General features: G+C 34.7%; 1 protein-coding gene across 2 annotated transcripts in view; it reads right to left on the reverse strand.

Annotated features, from left to right (window-relative positions):
* LOC145291143 (sterol O-acyltransferase 1-like) overlaps nt 1–23,080 on the reverse strand; it is a 169,963-nt gene that overhangs the window by 18,712 nt on the left and 128,171 nt on the right. For both annotated transcript variants that reach the window (XM_080136660.1, XM_080136661.1), the window contains exon 13: nt 19,666–19,801. In XM_080136660.1, coding sequence (XP_079992786.1) covers nt 19,666–19,801 — 136 coding nt within the window. The remainder of the gene's footprint in view (nt 1–19,665; nt 19,802–23,080) is intronic.

Raw genomic sequence — 23,080 nt, forward strand, 5'->3', positions numbered from 1 at the left:
ATGTGCTACTGTAAAACTCATGCACTCTACCAATACAAGTTATGACAACAGGACCATTGCCATCACCCTCAAAATGCATTGCTGGATTGCCATGAATAACAGGGATGTGCTACGGTTATGGTCTTTGGTGTGGTTTTAAGTGAGGGCCACATCATGCAACCTCACATCTTCGAAGTTGGCTTGAAAGTCAACAACGAAGTGTACCTGGATGTGCTGAAGGGTGTGGTGATCTCCTGATGCAATCAGGTGGCTGCTGGCAGACCCTGGGTGTGACAGTAGGATTCGGCGCCAGCCCACAAGTCCAAAGAGACCCAGGCTTGGCTTCAGAATGGGTGCTACAACTTTGTACCTTTCTCTCACTGCCCCCCTCCTCTCCCAACCTGAACCTGCTAGACTAGTTCATTTGGTCATATGACAAGAACGTCAGCAACATAACCCCCCACAACACTAAAGCCAGCCCAATCGCCACCATCCGCTGAGTATTTGCCGAGCTACCGCTGACACTTGTGGAAAAGGCATGCTCCCAGTTCCGGACCCATATTGAGGTAATGATTGAGGCTGAAGGCGGCTACATTAAATAGATGTCAGCTCTACTACATAATCAAGATACCTGAATTGATTTTTTTCAATAAAAGTTTTAAAATAAAGCTGTAGTGTTGTTTTCTTTAGGACGACATTTTTATCGTTCCACCTTATAATTTGTTTTTTTTTTTTAATATATCTTGTTTCCACTAAATGCCAAGTTGTGTTTTGTTTTCATATCTGTACCAATCCACAACCGTTTGAATATCTATTTCTTAAAGCTGTCCAACACATGCCAGCATGGAAAATGGATATTAAACCGATGATGATGCTGAACAAGAAAGAAGGATATATAAAAGCGTGATTAGAGATAGGTTATTTGGGAAGTCAATTTCTTAACCCTTTATGACCTGATCGAACGAATTCGTTCAGTCATAAATAAATGAATATAATGACATAAAGTGGAAAGTGATTCAAACACGCCTTGTACGTATTAGTTCAGTATCTGGATAGATGCTAGATACTTCTAGATTGTAACTGTCCATTGCTTACATTCAGTAAGCCACCATCTATATCAGAGAGTGGAGGATTTCGTTTGTTGTCATGAACACACTTTTTTCAAGCACTATGGATAATAATCAAGGTAAGTTAATGAAATGCAGAAATTCTCAGTGGTAATTTAACTATTGAACATAAGTTTTCAGTTTGAAGACAATCATAGTATCATTATCCTTTAAAATAACTTAAATGAACAAATATTTTTTTTTAATCATTTACATCTTAATTCAGGTCATAAAGGGTTAAAGCTGCCCAACTTTACCAGCATGTAAAATGGATGTTAAACTGACGATGGTGATGACGATGATGATGATGATGATGATGATGGACCAGGTTTATTTGCTGAACAACTGGATTAATTGAAGGCAGAACTTAGTCATCTGATTTCCATGGCTGCAAAGGAGCACAGGAAGTCGGAAGTATTCACATATGCTGATTTTGACGTAGATTCATATCATTTAACAAGATCAGGTGACAAAAACCAATTCTCAAATGACTAAAGTGAATTGCAAAGAAAGAAGCAAATTTTTATGCTTCTCTATTAATTGCGTCAGGTTATTGTTCCTATTTACCATGCCTCCCCACGGGGCAGAGTTAGACACCAGGGTCATTTTTTAACGTGGAGAAAAGGTACAAAAATAAAAATTGTCTCAATCGTGAAGGATTTCTCCTCCACTGAAAGAACGAGAAATGGAAGTGCCACATCTGAAGAACAGATACTACACTTTGATCTTGGCCAAAAGGCCAAGTAGTTTATGTGTGATCAAAAAGTAATCAGACTATTTTTGTAATTTAAGAAAGTCGAAAATGAAACTTGCGTTTACTTTCGACAGCACCAAAACTCTTGTTTTCATTATTTTGTGCTGATAGTTTTTAAGAATTTACATCTTTTTGAGGATTTTTTTTTTAGAATTTTAAAATGACTTTCTATTCAGCACTTTAAATGCTTCCAAATTCCTTTCAACTTGAGAAAGGCCACAAATTCTTTTTTCAACTTTTAACAAAAGATTAGAATAATTGAAATTCGAAATTAATTTCGAAGCCTTTAAATTAATGAAAAGAAACTCATTTTTGGTTGGAATTAATTGTTAAAAGCAAAATGAAACATTTTTTTTGTGTGTTCCTAAGTGAAAAAAACACATTGTCTAATAATCCTTCCCATAATGCACCACAAGCAGAGATGGATATCGGTTGTTTCTAAATAAGGAATCTTCATTTTCAAGTTGGCAACCATAATTAAAAAAAATCAGTTGATACCTAAACACTACATGTATTTTAAATATCGCATCACAACCTATATAGCTATAAAAGTGATGTGTGTATGTGTGTGAGGACACTTCTAAACCTATATAGTCAACAAACTTTTTATCTACAGACTTGAAATTTGATATATATGGTATTCAGGCAGGTGGAAAACTTAATTAGTTTTCATCTAAAAAAAAAAAAAAAAAAGGGTTGAAATTGAAAAATTGGTACTGGGTGCGGGGGGGGGGGTCATCGGATTTTTATCTGTACATGACGGCTTCCTCATGTTAAGAATAAGTAGGTTTGAAAACACTTTTTGAAGATCGTATCAAGCTAGCCTAATGGTTATCGTACTTCACTCACTGTTGTTAGGTTTTGGTTTCAATCTCAACTAGAGTACTTTTTTTCTTTTACTTACAAGAAGCGGACTGTTTAGAAAAAAAAAAATATTTGCTTGCACATGTCTTAGTTTCTTTCCGTTGAGTATATAGGTTGAGAATTGTCCTCACGCACACACGCACTCACTTTCATAGATATATAGATGATACAATTTGTTTTTGTATATACTGCAAATCCAAATACATTGTATGTACATGCACTCACTCTTGTAATTTCCTAATTTAAATAAATTTAAATATGTTGCTCCACCCTTTTGGCAAATATATTCCTAACATAATTGACTCTCATCATGGACTATTTTGAAATAAGTTAAAACAAAAGAAAACTTCTCCAGGTAGGTAGAAGAATAACTTATCTATCCTATCTATCGGCCTAAGAAGTGGGGGGGGGGGAGTAATTTTATTCATGAAGGCTATACTACTCCCCCCCCCTCAAAAAATTATAAATAAGAACAAAAATAGACAGAGATTTCAATCTTTACCACAAAATTACATGTATTTCCATTTTATTTTCAATATTTAAAAAAATATTTTAATGGTATTTTTTATTAATACTTAAACAATAATTTAATAGTATTTATTTCGATTATATTTTGAATATTTTGACACAAATTTTTACTGGACAAAAAGAATACAATTTCCAAGGCTTTTTTAAAGACATTTTCCATATTTTCAAGGATTTTTCAAGGTAATAAGAAATAAGGCCTTTTCAAGACAAAATTAAAAATTTAAAGACTTTTCAAGTCAGTACGAACCCTGCTCCATCTACAAAGAAAACTTATTACTACTACTGAGTTGAATTTTTATTAATATATGTGTTGTATTGACAACGTTACGCCAAAGGAAAAGCACTCAGAATCTCTACTTATATATAAAAGGCACTGTGTGTGTTCCCTATGGACTCCAAAACGGCTGGAGTGATTTAAAAAAAAAAATTTGACACAAATGTACTTTATGTGTCTGGGAGTGTTCTTAGATAGATTGTATATGAGAATGCTCTGGTAAGTATCGAAAATCAATAATAAAAAAAAAAACCCTCTGATTAAAGAAGGAACAGTCTGATTTTGACCAAAGTTAACACTCTTATACAGCCTAAAATCATAAGTGCATTTGAAAAGTTTTATCACCGCACTAGCAGAAGGACCCAGCATATAAAATCAACAGATTCTTTGATAAGAAAGGTGCACGTTCAAGATGAATGTTTTAGTTTAGAACACAACTGAACCAGCATACTTGACTTTTAAACTTTAATTCCAAACATTTTATACAAATAATTTTATAAAATAAACAATAGATTTTCTACAGTGGAATGTAGACTACAATATATTGAGGACTAAGTAATTGCAGGGAGACATATGAACCTTCCTCACAATACACTGCAGTGGGTTCCTGACTTGAGCAGGCAATCAATTGAAAATGGAAAAACAAGCGAATTAAATGATTTTGATAACAAAATTATTGGAATGTGAAACATTTGTTGATCCTTATGTAATTCCGGGTGACGTTGGGTCTAGCTGCTAGTTATTCTATAGTTCTTTAAAAAATCTTTTTTTTTTTACATAGGCATCACCACTTATCAAGGCCCAGGGGCCACTCGAGGATAAGGGTTAAAGAGTGTTCAGTAGTCAATTGGACAATATAGTAATTGTCAGTAATGGAAATTCAGTAATTTTTTTAACTTAAGGGGAACGGCTTATCAAGAACTTGTTTACATTGGACTTGAAGACAACCATAGTGTAGTCAGCTGGAAAGCAGGAAAACGGAAGACAGTTCCACAGGAGTGCAGTTCTAAGAAAGAAGCTTTCATGGAATCTACGTTTAGGTTTAGGCACAGATAAAGAGTGGGGGAAATTATTGATAGTGTTTTCAGCTAGACGAGTGTTTCTTGTGAAAGTTTGGCGAGGGAGGACCATAGATTGAGGCTCAGTCGAGCACTTGCCACGAAAATAACAGTAAAGCAAAGACAAACTCGCTACAACTCTTCTGTGAGAAAGAGGTTGCAGGGAAGAAAAAAGGACATCTCCTATGAGTCTACGAAGTCTATGGTGACCAGAATCATGATAGGAAAAGTAAAACAGGAAAATCAGTAAAAATTCAGTTAATCAACATCAACACGATTAACAGAATCATATTATAAAAAAAGATCTTTTCATCGAAATATTTTATAGGTTTCTTCTTTCCATGCAAATCTCAATTCCATGCAAAAAGTAATTTGACCGTTGGCCAATGACAAAAAGGAAATATTTACATGGATAATTAAACACAGGGAAAAAACAATGGTAACACACACAATAGTATCTGCATCCATACTATAACTATGTTTAGGGCTTCTGTCTGGATGGGAGAGGGTGTAAATTTTTAAAAAAGCTCTAAACTAAGATAAACTTTTCTTGGGTAAAATTTCTGATGAAATCAATAATTATTTACAAGAAAATTTTGCAATAGTATTTTGGGATTTCCTGCATCCATGCCGGGTAACTATAAATTGTACCTAAATCTAAATGCAAATTACAAGAACAAAGCTTTTTTCCTAGAATTGCCCACCTGTGGAACTGTTTCACTGGCCTGCTTTCCAGCTGACTACAATAAAGTCGTCTTCAAGTCCAATGTAAACAAGTTCTTTTTGAGCCTCCTCCACCAAAATAACCCATTTCTACCCCATTTCTATTAATAACTATTAATATGGATATGACCACCATGCACTCAATGACCCTTATCCTAGAATGGCTTTCGGACTTTGATAAGCGGTGACACCAATGTAGAAACAAAAAAAAGTGGCACTTGTCTGACAAGACAATGTACGCATCATTTTTTTTGTATTTTTTTTCCCTTTTACCTTAACTGAAGTATGCAGAAACCAAGGAGCCCTCTTTTGAGACTAACACGATCTCTGTATGAGATACTAAAATATTTGAGTTTTGCATCAAATTATCCCTTATGTCTTGAACATGACTTAGTAAAAAAAAGAAAAATAAATAAAAAAAATGAACCTTAATCTTCCTCTAATTGACCAGTTAAATATGTTATAGTACATCTTTCTTGTGGTCCACTGGTGTTACCGGATTCCAGAACAAGATTCCATCTTGTTCTGGTGGAGTATCAAGTATAACATTGTTACTATAGACAACATTGCTTGAAGAAGGTGCCACATTCTTCATATACGCCAGTGTACTGTAGTCATACCGAGGGGATCTTATTTGAACTTCACATACAATGTGATTTTTAATATTTAGTCAAGGTTTGCCAAGGCCGCTGGAAAAATGGTGGGATCTTTCTATCGATCCAGTAGATATCTCACTGCTGATGCTATTCTCTATCTATATAAGAGCCAGGTACGTCCAAGGATGGAATACTGTTGCCACATCTGGGCAGGAGCTGCTAGAAAGGACTTGTCCTGCCTTGATAGAGTTCAAAATAGACTTCGTAGCCTCGTAGGAGATGTCCTTTTCTCCTCCTTACAACCTCTATCTCACAGAAGAGATGTTGCGAGTTTGTCTCTGATGTATCGTTATTTTCATGGAAAGTGTTCAACTGAGCTTCAATCTATGGTCCCCCCTCGCCAAACTTTCACAAGAAACACTCGTCTAGCTGTAAACACTATCAATAATTTCCCCCACTCTTTATCTGTGCCTAAACCTAAACATAGATTCCATGAACAAAGCTTCTTTCTTAGAACTGCACGCCTGTGGAATTGTCTTCCGTTTTCCTGCTTTCCGGCTGACTACAATATGGTTGTGTTCAAGTCTAAAGTAAATAAGTTCTTGATGAGCCGTTCCATATAAGTTATTAAATTTACCAAATTTTCATTACTAATGATTACTATATTGACCAACTTCTACTGTACACTCTTTAACCCTTATCCTTGAGTGGCCTCTGGGCCTTGATAATGTGGTGATGCCTTTGTAAAAAAAAAAAAAAATTAAAAAAAAAAAAAAAAAGGTTTACTTGTAGGGGGAAGTATTCTCATATCAGATTGACTTGACAAACCTCTGAACAGAGAGGCTTTAGAATTCAAGGACAGTGTCTAGCAGGCATTCAAGTTTTCGCCACTAGGCATTCAGGTTCATCATGTGTATGTGTGAATGTGTGTATGTGTGTGCATATGCACGTGTGTAAGTATGTATGTATGTATGTGTCCGTCTCTGCAAACAATTAAAATCACATTTTCATTATTATGAACATTGGATGTTTTTTTTTGTTCTTTTGAAAAAGAACATTTGTATTCAAGATGCGAAGCTTTCACAAAATCTTCAGGGTTTATCTCAAATAGTTCTGTTTAAAAAAAGTCTGAGAATTCTAAATATCTATCGTACATTGAATGATGAGGGTAATTCAGGAAAAAACACTCCTGGGCAACGCCAAATAATTACAGTGAGTGAAAAACACAAGATTAACCTGGATTTTGACCTCTGATGCAAGAGAAAAATATCAACAAGAATAATGGAAAACAGAATTTTGAGGAATGCAGAAAAATATAAACAAATCAGTTTAAACAAGAAACATTTAGTCATGACCGGAGACCAAGACGATCGATCACATTCTGTCTGCTACCCTCTGCACATCTGTTTGTCAAATAAAGTGCAATTGTTTTTATAGCCAAAAGAATTTGTCATTTATTTGATAAACATAGCAGTACTTCAGACATGATTTAGTGTTATATATATATATATATATATATATATATATATATATATATATATATATATATATATAGATATATATAAAAGGCAAAAGTGACGCGCACATTTTTGTATGTCCAAGAAAGGCTTTTTTCAGGGGTGGGGCGACTCAACCACGTTACTATTTTTTAGAACTTCTATTAAAATGTTTTAATAGGAGTATGCCACCAATGATTTTGACAATCGTTTTTATAACCACAAGTTATAATAACCAACTAATGAGAAGCTTCCAAAGTTACTATAAAAATTGTCGAATTTTGGATTCAATCAATTCACTGTTGTCTCCGTCACGAATCTGCATTTGACTCTTTGCTGCCATCTTTGTTACTAGGAATTACTTAACACTCAGGATCAGAACTGCACTGAATCTTCACCGCCATCTTTGTTCAACATAATGTCACAACACTTAACAACTTTTTATATACTCCCTAGATTATAATCTCTACAATTTGATATACTCCCTAGATTATAATCTCTACAATTTGATATACTCCCTAGATTATAATCTGTACGATTTGCTAACGTCATCTCTACATTTATTTTGATTGACTTTTATAAAATTCCCTCTATTCCGTCCTTTTGGGTTTGTTTGTCTTTTTTCTAATTGGAGCGAAGTAGTCCACCTGACTTCTACATTGGTGTCACCGCTTATCAAAGTCCGAAGGCCATTCTAGAATAATGGTCATAGAGTGCATGGTGGTCATATCCATAACAGCATATTAATAGAAATGGGGTAGAAATAAGTAGAACCTTTCAATTTTCAGTGATCATACCTTCTTTATTATATCAAAAATATTGCAACATGAACTGTTTCAGTTTTTATTATTCTGGGTTAAATGTCTTCCCAATATTCATCGTGAACGTCGATTTCAATAATCAGTAAAATGCTATCGATGCGGATTAGATTAGTCTGAATATCCTAAATATAAATTACAGCTCTGTACCATTCATCCAGCCCTCTTTTACTCTAACATGCTACTTCCTACAAGCATTTTGAATTGTTTCAGTTTTTCTTATTCTGGGTTCAATGTCTTTCAAACATTCATTGTGAAGGTTGATTTCTGAAAGCCAAGGATCAGTAAAAACAATAAATAAAACAAGACTTGTTTAAAAAAATACCGAAATAGATCAGACAATTTACCATTACTCTTTGACAAATACGAAAGTAGATTCTTTGGTTATAAATAAACCGTTGCCCCCCCCCCCGACATGAAACCACTTCGTCTATACTTTCCTCCTCATCCCAGCATCCATCCTACAAGATATAATTTGTCTGTCTTTTCATCTTTTGATATATTCTTTATCATCATTCATATCCTGACGTGACATTCTCACTCAGAATTTTGTTTTTGAGAAAAATACAGACAGCTGCAGTTGCATCAGATTCTCACAGATGAGGAGGAGGAGGAGGACAGGGCGAGATTGAGAAAAAAATAATGCAAGAATTGAAAAAGCAAGGGTGATAAATAGGAACACGGGTTAAAGTATGTGTGACGTACACCTTGCTGGCATTCCTTCTTTGCCCACCATGAAACTCGACGTCATATGATTTGCTCAACACCCATTTTATCTCCATCACCAAATCTATGTTTCATTTTATCACTCATAAAAAAAAAAAAAAAATGACAATAACACTTGACGCGATTGTTCGTTGTTCACACTTGTGTGTGAATTTCCTCGCATCCTTGACCTTTTTCAGTGAAGAAGTAAAACGTCAATGACTGAATCTCTAGGATGCAACTTCACCATCCAGCTTTCCCCAAATATAAAAGAGCTGTTCATCTTCAACAAGATGGGTGCATGGTTTGATTTAAAAAAAAAAAATTATTTACTATTTTTCATCCTAAGCAATATATACTGCCACTTGAAACGTAAGGGGATACTATTTGGGATCATGTCTAACAGAGGACTGTAGGAAGTTGAGCAACGAGATGTCTGTTCACGTTACGTATAAACTTCAACAAGTTAGTACAGTCAGGGAAGCAGGAAATAATGGAGAGAAATTTCAAAAAGTCTAGCAGTCAGACGGAAGAAATTTTTTAGAGTCTCAACAGTAAAGGGATGGGATTTTGCTGCTCGTCAGGTTAGTCAAGAGTATTTACGTTGAGGGGGGCACAAGTGCTGAGAGTTCATTAGAGCACATTCTATTAAAAATAAACACAGGGATATGACATTGTGGTGATGGAACAGGGGTTGGAGCTTGCCCTACAATGCGAAACCTATTAGATTTAAGACTTTTTTTTTTTTTTACATGGGGTTCACCACTTATCAAGGCCCGAAGGCCACTCAGGGATAAGGATTATTGCGTGTACAGTAATCATTGAGATAGTATTGTAGTAATCATTAGTATTGGGGGTTTTGATAGAGTGTCTTACTTAAGGGGGCGGTTTGTCAGGAGTTTGTTTATGTTGGACTTGAAGACGTCCAAGTTGTAGTCAGGTGGGAAACAGGCAAGCAGCAGAGAGTTCTACTGGCGTGCAGTTCTAAGAAAGAAGCTTTGCTCATGGAATCTATGTCCTGTCTAAGAATGAGACTAGTGGTAGACGCACCAGCTCAGATGTGGCAACAATACTTCATGCCTGGGCGAATGGTGACTTTTTAAAGATGTAGGATGCTTAATGGTGCAAGTAATTTTCTAGCATGGTAAAGGGAGCCCACCTTCTTTGCATCAGCCTTGGCAATGTCCTCAATATATTTGTTCTAATTCATAATGGCTTAATGGAAACTGCTAAAAGTGGGTAAGTTAACGTATGTTAGCTAGTACATACGTTGTATTGTCTGTCTCTCTGTAACGATTTATCTGTTTATCGCTGTCACGTATATACAATCATGTTTGTTGCACTTTTCTAAAGATGCATGCTTCTAATTAACATATATATACACTCTGGTTTCAACAAACACTAAAATGGTTTCATAACAAAACTGTTTTTTTATTTAATTATTACTTTGCCTGCAGTGGTTGTCAGATGGGTTAAGCAAGAGTGGTGAAAGGTGAGGTTGGGATTGACAACCTAACGACATATGCATCTTTTTTCATCTCTATTTGTTCACTGACCCTCTTGCTTTTATTCGCAAATTTTTGCTTTGTTCTATCTGAGATCAATATGTGTGTAGAAAGTCCGACCAGGTATTTTCTTTGTTCTCTGCTAACTATGAATTTGTGTATGCACGATCTACAAGTTCCTTTATCGAAGACATATATTCAATTCAATTAGGAGATAGAAAACATTTCAAACAGATAAAAAAATGTTAATGACTATTAGAAAGCAAGTGGGCGGATCTGACTGTGTACATACGATTCTTGGGTCAGATTCGTTCTTAGTCTCAAAGAAACGATTGAAGTAGAGTGGTGCTAGGATGCGTTTAAAACGAATTATTAATGTAAAAAGATTTCTCCCTCTTTGTGATTATAAGGCAATCATAAATCTAACCAATTAGAATGTAACTAGTGGAAAGCGATTCAATAAACCTAATGTTTCTTAATCCTTTGATTTTCTGTCTCTTGTAAGAAAACCCTGATTGACAACTTGTGAATTTCAGCCATATCACAGATTCGATGGTGCGCTGAGTCAAGAAGAACAATGTACTTCCATGCATAGGGTTTGTGGCCTCAGATAAGGCATGGTCTTAAATAATCACTCGAGTTGACCACACAATGGTTATAACTAAGGATTACATGAATATGCCATATATGACATTGCTATATCTAATTTATAAACGGCTATATGTCTGTCTGTCTGTCACCATATTTTCAAACTCTATCTCCTCCGAAACTAAAACTTGCAGAACGGTGCTAGGGTCCGAAAATGATTGGATTTTTTACGGACTGTTCTTTTATGGATTTTTTACGGACTGTTCTTTTATGGATTTTTTACGGACTGTTCTTTTATGGATTTTTTACGGACTGTTCTTTTATGGATTTTTTACGGACTGTTCTTTTATGGATTTTTTACGGACTGTTCTTTTATAGATATTTTACGGACTGTTCTTTTATAGATATTTTACGGACTGTTCTTTTATGGATTTTTTATGGACTGTTCTTTTATGGATTTTTACGGACTGTTCTTTTATGGATTTTTACGGACTGTTCTTTTATGGATTTTTTTACGGACTGTTCTTTTATGGATTTTTTACGGACTTTTCTTTTATAGATATTTTACGGACTGTTCTTTTATGGATTTTTTACGGACTGTTCTTTTATAGATATTTTACGGACTGTTCTTTTATGGATTTTTTTACGGACTGTTCTTTTATGGATTTTTTAGCCGATTAAGATAGTTTTTAATGGATTAAGATAGTTTTTAAGGGGTCAAAAATGGGTAAAAATTGAAAACTCTTTTATACATTCATCTTCGTTTTTTTTTTTTAATTTATAATCAGTTCATATGCATGTGTCACTTTGGTACAGTGGTAACGTCACCAGCTTTTAATGTTATAGTTTTGCTTTCAGTTTCGATTCTAAATACATTTTTTGTTTACTTTTGAAATCACAACTCAATAATAATTTATACGAAATCTAGATAAATTAAAATATCATATTTAAGCATATTTTACAACCAGACAAAGCCGAGGAACACCCGCCCCCCCCCCCCCGCTAGTATTATGATATATACATATATATGTATGTATCACGTTTATACAAGATCAATTATGTTTGAATTGATCACGTAATGGTTATAAAATAACTAAGGATTATGTGACTATACCAGAATCCCATTTATATGAGATCCATTGTGTTCACGGACACACTAATATCATAGGGAAAGGCATCAATGCATCATTTTTCAGTTTGCTTTGAGTAAAATAGTGACTTGTATACAATTCATTGCTAAGAATTAGCGTTTTCTTAATTGATCTTATCTATATAAATAAAATAATAGACGTGTCTGTGTGAAAATATTTAACAGGTAAACTCTTAAACTACTGGTCACGTAACATTAATATTAACAGAAAATTGTAATTATACATCAAGGATGGTTTATAACGAGTAAAATTTGTTTGGATGAATGAATGACGCATACAGAAATATGTTGGCAAATTGAAATGCAAATTGTTTCTTTCAACTTCACATTACAAGTTGATTTTTTATTTTTAGATAATTGTTATTTTATCAACCTGCATGAAAAGAGCTATGTAAAAGATGCTTAAAACCGTTTGAATTATGAAAATACCATCAGTAGTTCAAAAGTTATGAGAATTTTAAATGCCAAAATTTAGGCTTTTCCGTGGACATTTTTCCTTAGAAAAAGTGGGCTAAATTACGGACCTCAACATTTCAAGAAATTCAGTAATTTCAACACCATTCAAGCTATTCTCATGAAACTTGGCACTCTTATGTAAAATTGTGTGCTCTTTCTGATTATGCAGTCAAATTTGATTTATCTCTTTACCATCAGCCATGAATTATAAATTCAGATGTACGAATTTAATTTTTTTTTTTTAACCTGGCGCATGGTATCATACAGTGGGTGTCTATTCATGAACAAAACTAAGCATTATAGTGGTATTTAAATATAACTTTATTGAGAGCAGGCCTCCTCACCAAAGGAGAGCTTAATCTGGGGGGTATTCATTCTATGCCTAAAGAGCATTCATGGCCAGTATTTACTACCCCCCCCCCCTCAAGAAAAAAAAAATTTATTTACTACCCCCCCCTCAAGAAAAAAAAAATTATTTACTACCCCCCCCCCCCCTCAAGAAAAAAAAAAATGAATTCCCATAGTCGACCAGAACTTATGCATTTTGGGACCAGTTCAATTTTCAATTTTGTAAATCCTCTCTATCTGGCCCAAAATATACCCCTATTTTCTGAGATGCAACCATAAATCGTACTCTACATGAATCCTTGATGTAGATCCATAGTACCAGGAGACCAGAAATCCTGATAAGCAACAACTATACATTCACCAGTTGATGGTAATTTTTGTCATTTCTGTTTTACTGAAAATTCAACTACATAAACAAAGAAATAAAACGATAATTTTTTTACCTTGTTTCCACCTTAACATTTAAAATGATTACTTTTATAGGTTATAGGGTATGCTGAAATGGTCTTGACAAGGAGTTAAAAATACAAGTTTCACGATATCTTTTATTTAATTGTTAGGTGAAAGTACAGAATAGTTAACAAAATACCCTTCTTTCCCCATATTAAAAATAGGTTTTTAAATAATAGCGTTATCATTTCAGCATGGTAGCATAAGTGCACAAGTACTTTTTATTAGTTATATATATATATTTGTTTTTTTTTACCATTAAAAAACACAATTCTACCTTCAGTACAAGTAAGAAGTTATAAATACAATGAAAACGCATGTACTTTGTACATTTTTTTGTTGTTTTTTAACGCTTTTAGTACATGTGTGGTAAAAGCGTTAAAAACAACAAAATGGTATTGTTTGGAAATCAAATTTGAAAAACTGAAAAGAATTTTTTTAAATTGACAAACTCAGAATTAAAAATGAAACTGATTTTTCTGCTTTCATTTTGAAAACAGAAAAAACAGTTTTTTTAATTTTAGAAGAATACTCGTTAATGCGCTGACTTTAGTGAGCTGAGCGCATAGCGAGCCGTTTTCCCCAAGCGGATTTGAATTTCTATAAAAGATAACATTTTAAAGAAATTTTCGGACAATTAATCATTATCAAATATTTACATATTATACATGAAAATAATTCTGAAACTATTATCATATGAAAATGGATGATATATGCCGCTTTATCTTATCTATTTGGAAATATTCTTCATCAACTTTGCTCGGTCATAACTTTGCTTCCTGTGGTCGTAAAAATATAAATCAACGTCCAGTAGAGATGGATTTCTATGCTTTTCAGCCATATCCAATCAAATTTAACCCCACGCATGTCTTCAAACGTAACGTATAAAATGTAAACATCGAAAAAACAGTTTCCCTTTTTGCTGCGGTCATTTTTTCATTTTCAACTTGAAGCATAAAAACATTGAACGCATAAAAGCAAAATAAATTAACATCATTGGAAAGCTTATTCTATTCTCTTTGCAGCAATGTAATTCTTTTAAAACTTTGTTTCTTTTTGCATTTGTCAATCTTTTAAATGGTGAGAGACACATAACAGTTCTTTAACAAACTAACTGTACCATCTTTCTAATAACTAATCGAAAATCATGTGATACATGTTGCATATCTATGTCTTTCGACAATAAAAAGATGAAGATTTTGTTTTTTCACTTGTCTTTTCCCCATCACATTTTCTGTTAGAAGATGGTTCTGCTATATGGCACCAACAGCAATTGGTTGGGTTCTTTTGTTTATGGCATATAAACATTTTATGGCAGGAGTTTGTCAGGACAATTTTCCCTACAAGTAAACCCTGACTAAACATTCAAAATTACATAGTATTCGTGGCTCAAAATTAGACCTCGATATGGCTCTCACACTGGTTTTTACGAGGAATGATGCATCTTCTCCAAGTGATGTTACCTCAAGTAACAGTACAAAGCTAGATACTCCACCAGACTAAATAAATTCTTATCCTAGAATCCAGTAAGGCTAAGATACTAAAAGGAAGTCATACTATAATTTATTTAAATGGTCAATTGGGGAAAATTATGTTCTAAACTTCTTTTATTAACTCAGTGTTTGGGATCCAAAGGAGAACCTTAACAGAACATTTGAATATCGAGGTTTCTCATATAGAGATCAAGTGTTTGCCTCATGGAAGGGGACCCCCTTGATTTCTGAGAACCTTGAAGTAAAATGAAACAAAAAAGAACATATTCATTTTCTTCCTTCCTTAAAACATAACTTTTATACCCAATATAATTTAAATATTGGTGTGGTTCTTGGCAAACCTAAAGACACTATCATCCTTCCAAAATGGTATCTACCAAAGCCAGGGACTACACCACAGACATATTCTGAAAAAGGTTGCAGATTATATTGACTGAAACGTTGTGAAAATAACATACAAAATGAACAGTAGTCCGAATAATCCAAATAATAGAAGAGTTATGTCCATTGTACTTTAATTTTCATCCATGAAAACAACAGATTTGCAATATAAAGTAGCAGATTATTGGATTAAGTTTGGCTGCTAATCTTTAGAAAAAGAATGAGAAAAAAAATCTTTTTATTTTTGTCGCATAAAATCTGCTTAGGAAATTTAGAATCAAACTGAAAAGAAAAGTTAGCAAAAAAACAACTACACGATACAAAACTGAGCATGATCTAAAAGTGAGCAAAAAAAAAAAAAAAAAAAAAAAATCAGATTTCATGATTCAAATTCATTTTCTTTTTGTGATGAGGAAAAAAATAAAAAACAAAATATTTATTTATAAAACAATTATTCATTGCAAATCTCTGAACTGTACCGAGGTGACATTTACCATAGACAGGTTAAACCAGCTTCCTCTGGAGGAGGAAGCTTTGTGGGAATATCAATATATCCCCAGTCACATGTACATCCCCATCGGGTGAGATGACAACATTAGGTTTTTATAGTTTTTGCAGGGAGGTGTCGATATCCTTCTACATATAGCACAAATGGTCACCTACCTGGTGTTAGATATTGGCAGGGCAACGCTAAAGGTGTGCTGATCAATGATTATTAGGATCGTTATTAAATTTATAAATATGGAATGTCTGAAAGAATGTTATCGTAGCAAAATAAATATTTACAGATAAAATTATGTTGAAGTGTTTGAATAGAAAAGAATATTAGAACACAAACAATAAAAAACATCGGTTAACCTCTACAGTCTGACAGCATAATGACGTGGACTTTAGGAGAGAGAGTTTGATAAACACATATCACTTATTAGACAAGAGACGGAGTTGAGAGAGGGAGAAAAACAGTTCACCGACAGTGATGGCTCCCAGTAGAGGGGATCAGAAATGGCAATAATCTATGCAGCCTTCCAATGGGGCAAACATTCAGTAAATAAACTGCTATAACACCAGAACTTTGAGTTGCACGAATCTTCATTTGTAGCTTTTCAGAGAATCCATCAAATAAGGACCAAAAATGGACAAGCTATGTTTCTCCATTGGCCGATGTAAATCCTCAGAGAATTGTTATTTGTCCCTTTCTGTTGTAACTGTTACGTGTCCATTGATAAACTGGATCTGTTAATATATCAACATTGTCGTAAGGTTGGTTGGTTGGTTGTTTTTGTTTTATGGCATATCAACCCCTTTCGGGTTATTTAATGCCGAATCCAAAAATTTTGAAGAAAAATTTTTTTAATAGAGTATATTTGTTGTTTTCACGTCGGTTTCTATTTAACCCATAGTTGGGACCCTAACAGGTACTACCACTCCGGGTAAGAGTGGACCTGGGAGCAATGGTAATTAAAGGGTGGCTCCACACTCCCCAAAGCCCACAAGCTGGGCCTCACCACTGGATATAGTTTAAGGTCATATCCAGGACCCCCATTGAGGGACTTTTACCCTCTCCAGGGGAGCAGTCGGCGTATTCTAATGCCCCACTGACAGGGCCCATTGTCGTAAGGTTATACACGCATCAATTCAACGAACAATAAAAAAACTAGATTAGACGAACACGTCATAGCGATGATTGTGACACATGTATATACAAACGTATAAACACATTCATGAGAAAAACATTTCATACCACCAGATGAAACCCATATATTAGACATGTATATACATAATACATACTCCCCCTCCATGTTATACAGACCCCGGCAATACAACACTGGTACTAACCAAGCTCAACATTGCTTAACTTTGGTGATCTAACGAGTCACGGTGTGGCAACACGTTTATGGCATATGTTAAGTATATTAATGAATAATAGACTTAGTAATTTGATCCGATTCCATAAGCCTAAACAGTATCCATTACGCTGGTCATGCACATTTTAAAAAAGGAATAAATTAAAACACAAAGAAAAAAAAGGAAGGTGTGAAAAAACAAAATCCTGAACGTTTATCGATAACCAAACCAACATACTGGATATGTATCGATAGATCCACAGTCAAAAACTGATTTTAAACAGAAACCCAATATGTTTTTGAATTTTTGAGATGGTAATTGATAATCTCTATATTCACAAAAATATCAGATAAGCTCTTGTGTGTCTGTGTTTCTCGCAGATACGTAACTTTGATAAATACACACTGAAGATAAAAGTAATAGAAACTTTCAAAAATTATATAAAATAAAATGTAAACATGATTGTATTTTGAATTCTTTTTCAAAATAAGCCCTTCACACAGGAATATATCTCCGCCTAGCAATACATCTCCATCCAGATAAATACACAGATAAATACAGCTCATCTACTGTTCTCATCTTAGTTTGTTATATTCACAAGGTTTCAACTCATATAAAACCTGACTTTACTCAAGTTCACAATTTCAAACTGAACCTTTATTTAATCTGATTCTGATAGTTATGACTACGGCTATGACAACAGCATATTCTTTTCATTCTTTTGACTCTCGAGTATATATCTGACACAATTAATCCAATAATAAAGCCAAGTACGTCCAAGGATGGAATACTGCTGCCATATCTAGGCAGGAGCTGCTAAAAACAGCCTATCCTGTCATGACAGAGTACAAAATAGACTTCGTGGCTTAGTGGGGGATGCCCTTTTCTCTACCCTGCAACCTCTCTCCCACAGAAGAGACGTTGCGAGCCTATCCTTGTTTTATCGTTATTTCCATGGCAGGTGCTCGTCTGAACTCCAATCTCTGGTCCCCTCTCGCCAATCTTTCACGAAAAACACCTGTCTAGCTGAATCCACTGTGAAAAATTTCCCCCACTCTTTATCTGTGCCTAAATCAAAACGTGGATTCCATGAACAAAGCTTCTTTCTTAGAACTGCACACCTGTGGAACTCTGTTCCGTCTGCCTGCTTCCCACCTGATTACAACTTGGATGTCTTCAAGTCCAACGTTAACAAATTCCTAATAAACCGCCCCCTTAAGTAAACGCTTCATCAAATCTCCACACTAACATACTGTACTTGCAATAACCCTTATCCCTGAGTGGCTTCCGGGCCTTGATAAGTGGTGACCACCGTGTAAAAAAAAAAAAAAAAAAAAAAAAAAAAAAAAAATCAACTAAGAACCACATCACTTTGTATAAAAGCATCCAAGATATCAATATATACACACTCGAGAGTCAGAACAATGAAAAGAATATGCTGTTGTCCTATCCCTATATTTTTTTTTTTTTTTTTTTTTCTTTTAATTACATTTTCACCCCAAACAAGGCAAATTGCCACTTTGGTGTAGGGGGCTACTATCAGGGGCAACAACTACTGGGGTACTATGTAGGGATTTGGGCAGCAAGATGTCGGTTCACGTTACACTTGAACTTCTGAACGTCAGTACTGTTGGGGAAGCAGGGACCTGGAATGGAATTCCAGAGTCTAGCGGTTCTGGGGAAGAAACTATTGGAGTAAAAAGATCTTTTACATCTAGGGATCTCTAGAGTGTGGGGGTGGGATTTAGCAGCCTGTCGAGTTTGTTGAGGGTGCTCACGTCGTGGGGGCACAAGTGATTGCAGTTCGTCAGAGCATTCACCACTAAAATACTTGTAGAAAAGGCAGAGGGATGCAACACTTCGTCGATGGGACTAAGTCATCAATATCATGTTTTTTAAAGCAGTCCTAGGGGAATTCTTCTTCGTTTCCTTTCACCTTGCCTTATCACTGGCGAGATATAGCCATTAGGGTCCAGTTGGTTGTTGGGATTATCTTTTCACTAGGTTTGTAACCTTCTTCAATCTTTTCCATTGTTGAGGTTTGTTGCTTTAGATTTCAAAGGTAATCTGTTCATCCATGTTTAGCTGTTCGCAATAGTAGTGATGATACTGTTCACTTTACTTTGCTGTCTAATCCAGATGTTTCTTTTTCTTTCACTTAAAGTGATGATAAGCATAATCTGCTCCATTTTGCATTTGTGTCACTAAGCTTTTCTATCGATGACCCATCACCACATGTCATAACAGATGTATTTAGTGGACTTTCTATTTTTCATGACGTCTGCTTTGAAAAAGGCTGTCCATTCACAGAATCTGCCGTTTAATTTCAGACATGATATCACTGTCATGGTTCACAATGTTTCAATTTTACGTTAAATATGTGGTATTTTTTTAATTTTATTTATTTTACAATGTTCTATAATATTTGCAATAAAATATGTTTTTGGACAAGTTGTTATACAAAAACAGATATAATTCAGTTGCATTTATATTATTTGATCACGTTTCTTTAGTCAAAATTTAAGTCAAAATTTTTTAAAATACTTACATCCTGCTCCTGCAAACATCACAAATAAAACCGGGTAGAAAAATCCAAACGACACAACAAGAACATATTCATGAAAGACGGCAGATATGAAGAAAACGCTTGTCAACCCAACACTTCGCATGTTGTGGCCCAAAATCTGTTTAGGAAAAAGTTTAAAAAATAAATATTATTAATACAACATATAAATAACAGTTAAACAAAAATTCTTGTTAATCATTAAAGTTTCAGAGTTTTTACATTTTTTGCTATCAAGTTGAAACTTTGTGTAATGACTAAAACTCTGTTACAATACACAAATTGAAAGGAAAAATTATTTTATTTTGAAAGTAAAATACTGACAAATTATATTATACAATTATATATTACGTTTCTGAATTTTGGAGATGAGGATTAGTTATTTGTATTGCTTGAATTCTGCAGACTACTCTTCTCATCTTGAGTGTGATTTTCACAAAGTTTCGGTTGATGTAAGCTTTGACTTTCTCCAGGTGTATCTTGTCAAACTCAAGCAATGTTTCTGTCGAACTCGGAAATTTGAATGGAATTTTGAACGGAACCCTTTATTTACTTCACGGGGGTAGCATGCTTTCGTTCCATCAGCCATTACTGGATAGAGGTCCTACCTAATTAGCAATAGAATTTTTCTTTTTTTTTTTTTCTTTTTTTTTTCAGTGATGCAGTGGTTAGAATACTTGGAAAAGTCAATTGTAAAAGTGATATTCTTCTGAAGATTAAAGGTTTAATCCTCAGTGTGGGCGGCCGAAAAATACAATTATGAATTACTTATGACCTCTATCCAGTCAAAGCTGACAGAACAAAAGCATGTTACTCCTGTGAAGTAAATAAAGGGTTCTGTTCAAAATTACGTCCAAATTCCAGAGTTTGACAGAAACATTCCAGAGTTCGACAGAAACATTCCAGAGTTTGACAGAAACATTCCAGAGTTTGACAGAAACATTCCAGAGTTCGACAAGATACACCTGAGGAACGTTGGAGGTTACATCGGCTGAAACATGAAAATATCACTCAAGATGAGAACAGTAGTTTGATGTATGCAAATAATATGAAATATATATTATCTCATAGACTTTTTCTTTTTTCTTCATCCCAACGAAAGACATTTCACTACTTGGACGTAAGGGGCTACTATTTTGGAATCATACTTAGGGAAGATGAACAAGATGCTGGTTTACGTTACATTTAAACTTCTGCATATCAGTACAGGGAATCAGGTAGCAGGAAGGAAATTCCAAATACTAACTGTCTAAGATGTTAAAAGATAAATGATTTGGTGTCTATTTATAAGACAATGGTCCCTAATGACTTATGAAGTTTATAAGTTGAATTGATTGATAAAAATTTTTAAATATTTTTTATCATTTTTTTTTTTTTTTGAATGATATAATCAAATATTTTTTATCATTTTTTATTTTTTTGAATGATATAATCAAATACTCAATTTTCCAAGTTTTCTTTCTTTTTTTTTTTATTGCTATTCACTCCAAAACAAGACATGTTGCCACCAACAATCTGAATGGGGAGATGAGCAGCAAGATATTTGTTCACACTGTATTTGAATTTCTGCATGTTGGTATGGTTGGTGAGACAGGGAGCAGAGCTGGAATTCCAAAGGCTAGTAGTCCGAGAAAAGAAGCTATTAGAGTACACAATCTTTCGCCATCTATAGACTTTTAAAGAGAAGGGGTGTGATTTTGTTGATAGTTAAATGGTTCAAGGGGATTTATGTGGAAGGGAGTACAAACGCAAAGTTCATTAGAGCACATTCCATGGAAGTGTTCATAAAACAAGTATAGGGATACAACACTCTCCCTCTTGGACAGGGTCCAAAAAAAAAAAAAAAAAAAATCAATAAGGCTTCAATCTGATAGTTCCCACTTTGTCAATTAAGCTCAAACCACTTCCCCATCGCTGCAATGTTGCATCCCTGTGCCTGTTTTACAAATATTTTAGTGGAATGTGCTCTGATGAACTCACTACACTTGTGCCCCCTCAACATACATATCTCCCGACGAACCCACTAAGCAACAAAATCTTACCCCTTCACTGTTGAGGTCTCTAAATGACAGAAAACTTTCTATTATAATAGCTTCTTGCCTTGAACAGCTAGATTTTGGAATTCCCTTCCTGCTACCTGCTTTCCTGTACTTTAAATGTAACATAAACGAACATCTTGTTAATCTTTCCTAAGTATGGTCCCAAATAATAGCTCCTTACATCCAAGTGGCAATATGCCTTGTTAAGGGTGAACGTGAGTAAAAAAAAAAAAAAAAAAAAATCTTTGACGAGCTTTAAACCTGTCACATTGCCAAACAGTGTGATGAGTTCTATATTATTTTATTAGATTGGAATACTTTGAGATGAGTAATTTGTGTATTTGTTTATTTATTTATAGACTGTTATCCTCAGCCTCATAGTTGTTGTTGTTTTACCACGTTTCGACCAATTCATCCTCTGGCCTTCTTCAGGTGATTAACCCGCAATGGGGTAGGAATACAGAGTCTCGTAATTGTATCTCCAGTAATTACTGCCGTCTAGAGTTCTTGTCTCACCACATTTGTGGACAACTAAACCCTGTTTGGATAGGATTGAAACCGCTATCTGCAGACAATGCTCACCTGAAACCACAGAGATTCAATGCCTGTGCCACAGTTTCAATCCTATTCAAAGCAGACCAGAGGTTTATTGGGAAAAAACATGGTGAGACAACAACTATGGAAGGCAGTAATTACTGGAGAATGATAAGAGACCCAGCATTCCTATCACATCACAGTTAATCACCAAAAAAGGCTGGAAGAGGAATTAGTTCAAACGTGGTGAAACAACAACTATAAAGATGAGGATAACAGCCTGCAAATAAATAGTGTGAGGAGTATGAGGTAAGAAATTCTTACTTTGTATAAGATGAAGAAACTAATGTGTCAACAACACTACATGCAAATGGTGGCTTTACACAGATATAGGATACGGATTGGTGTGAGAAGCTTTCTAGCCTAGTAGAGATTATTTTTTTTTTTTTTACATGGAGGTCACCACTTATCAAGGCCCGGAAGCTACTCGAAGATAAGGGTTATTGCGTGTACAGTAATCAATCAGATAGTATCATAGTAATCGTTAGTATTGGAGATTTGATAAAGTGTCTTACTTAAGAGGCCATTCATCAGGAATTTGTTTATGTTGGACTTGAAGACATCCAAGTTGTAGTCAGGTGGGAAACAGGCAAACGGAAGAGAGTTCCACAGGCGTGCACTTCTAAGAAAGAAGCTTTGTTTATGGAATCTACTTTTTGATTTAGGCACGTTTTGATTTAGGGGAAAATTACCGACAGTGGTTTCAGCTAGACGGGTGTTTATCCTGAAAGATTGGCGAGAGGGGGCCAGAGATTGGAGCTCAGACG

The sequence above is a fragment of the Euprymna scolopes genome, chromosome 12, assembly GCF_053919585.1.
Source record: "Euprymna scolopes isolate OS-2025 chromosome 12, ASM5391958v1, whole genome shotgun sequence".
Classification (NCBI taxonomy): Eukaryota; Metazoa; Mollusca; class Cephalopoda; order Sepiida; family Sepiolidae; genus Euprymna; species Euprymna scolopes.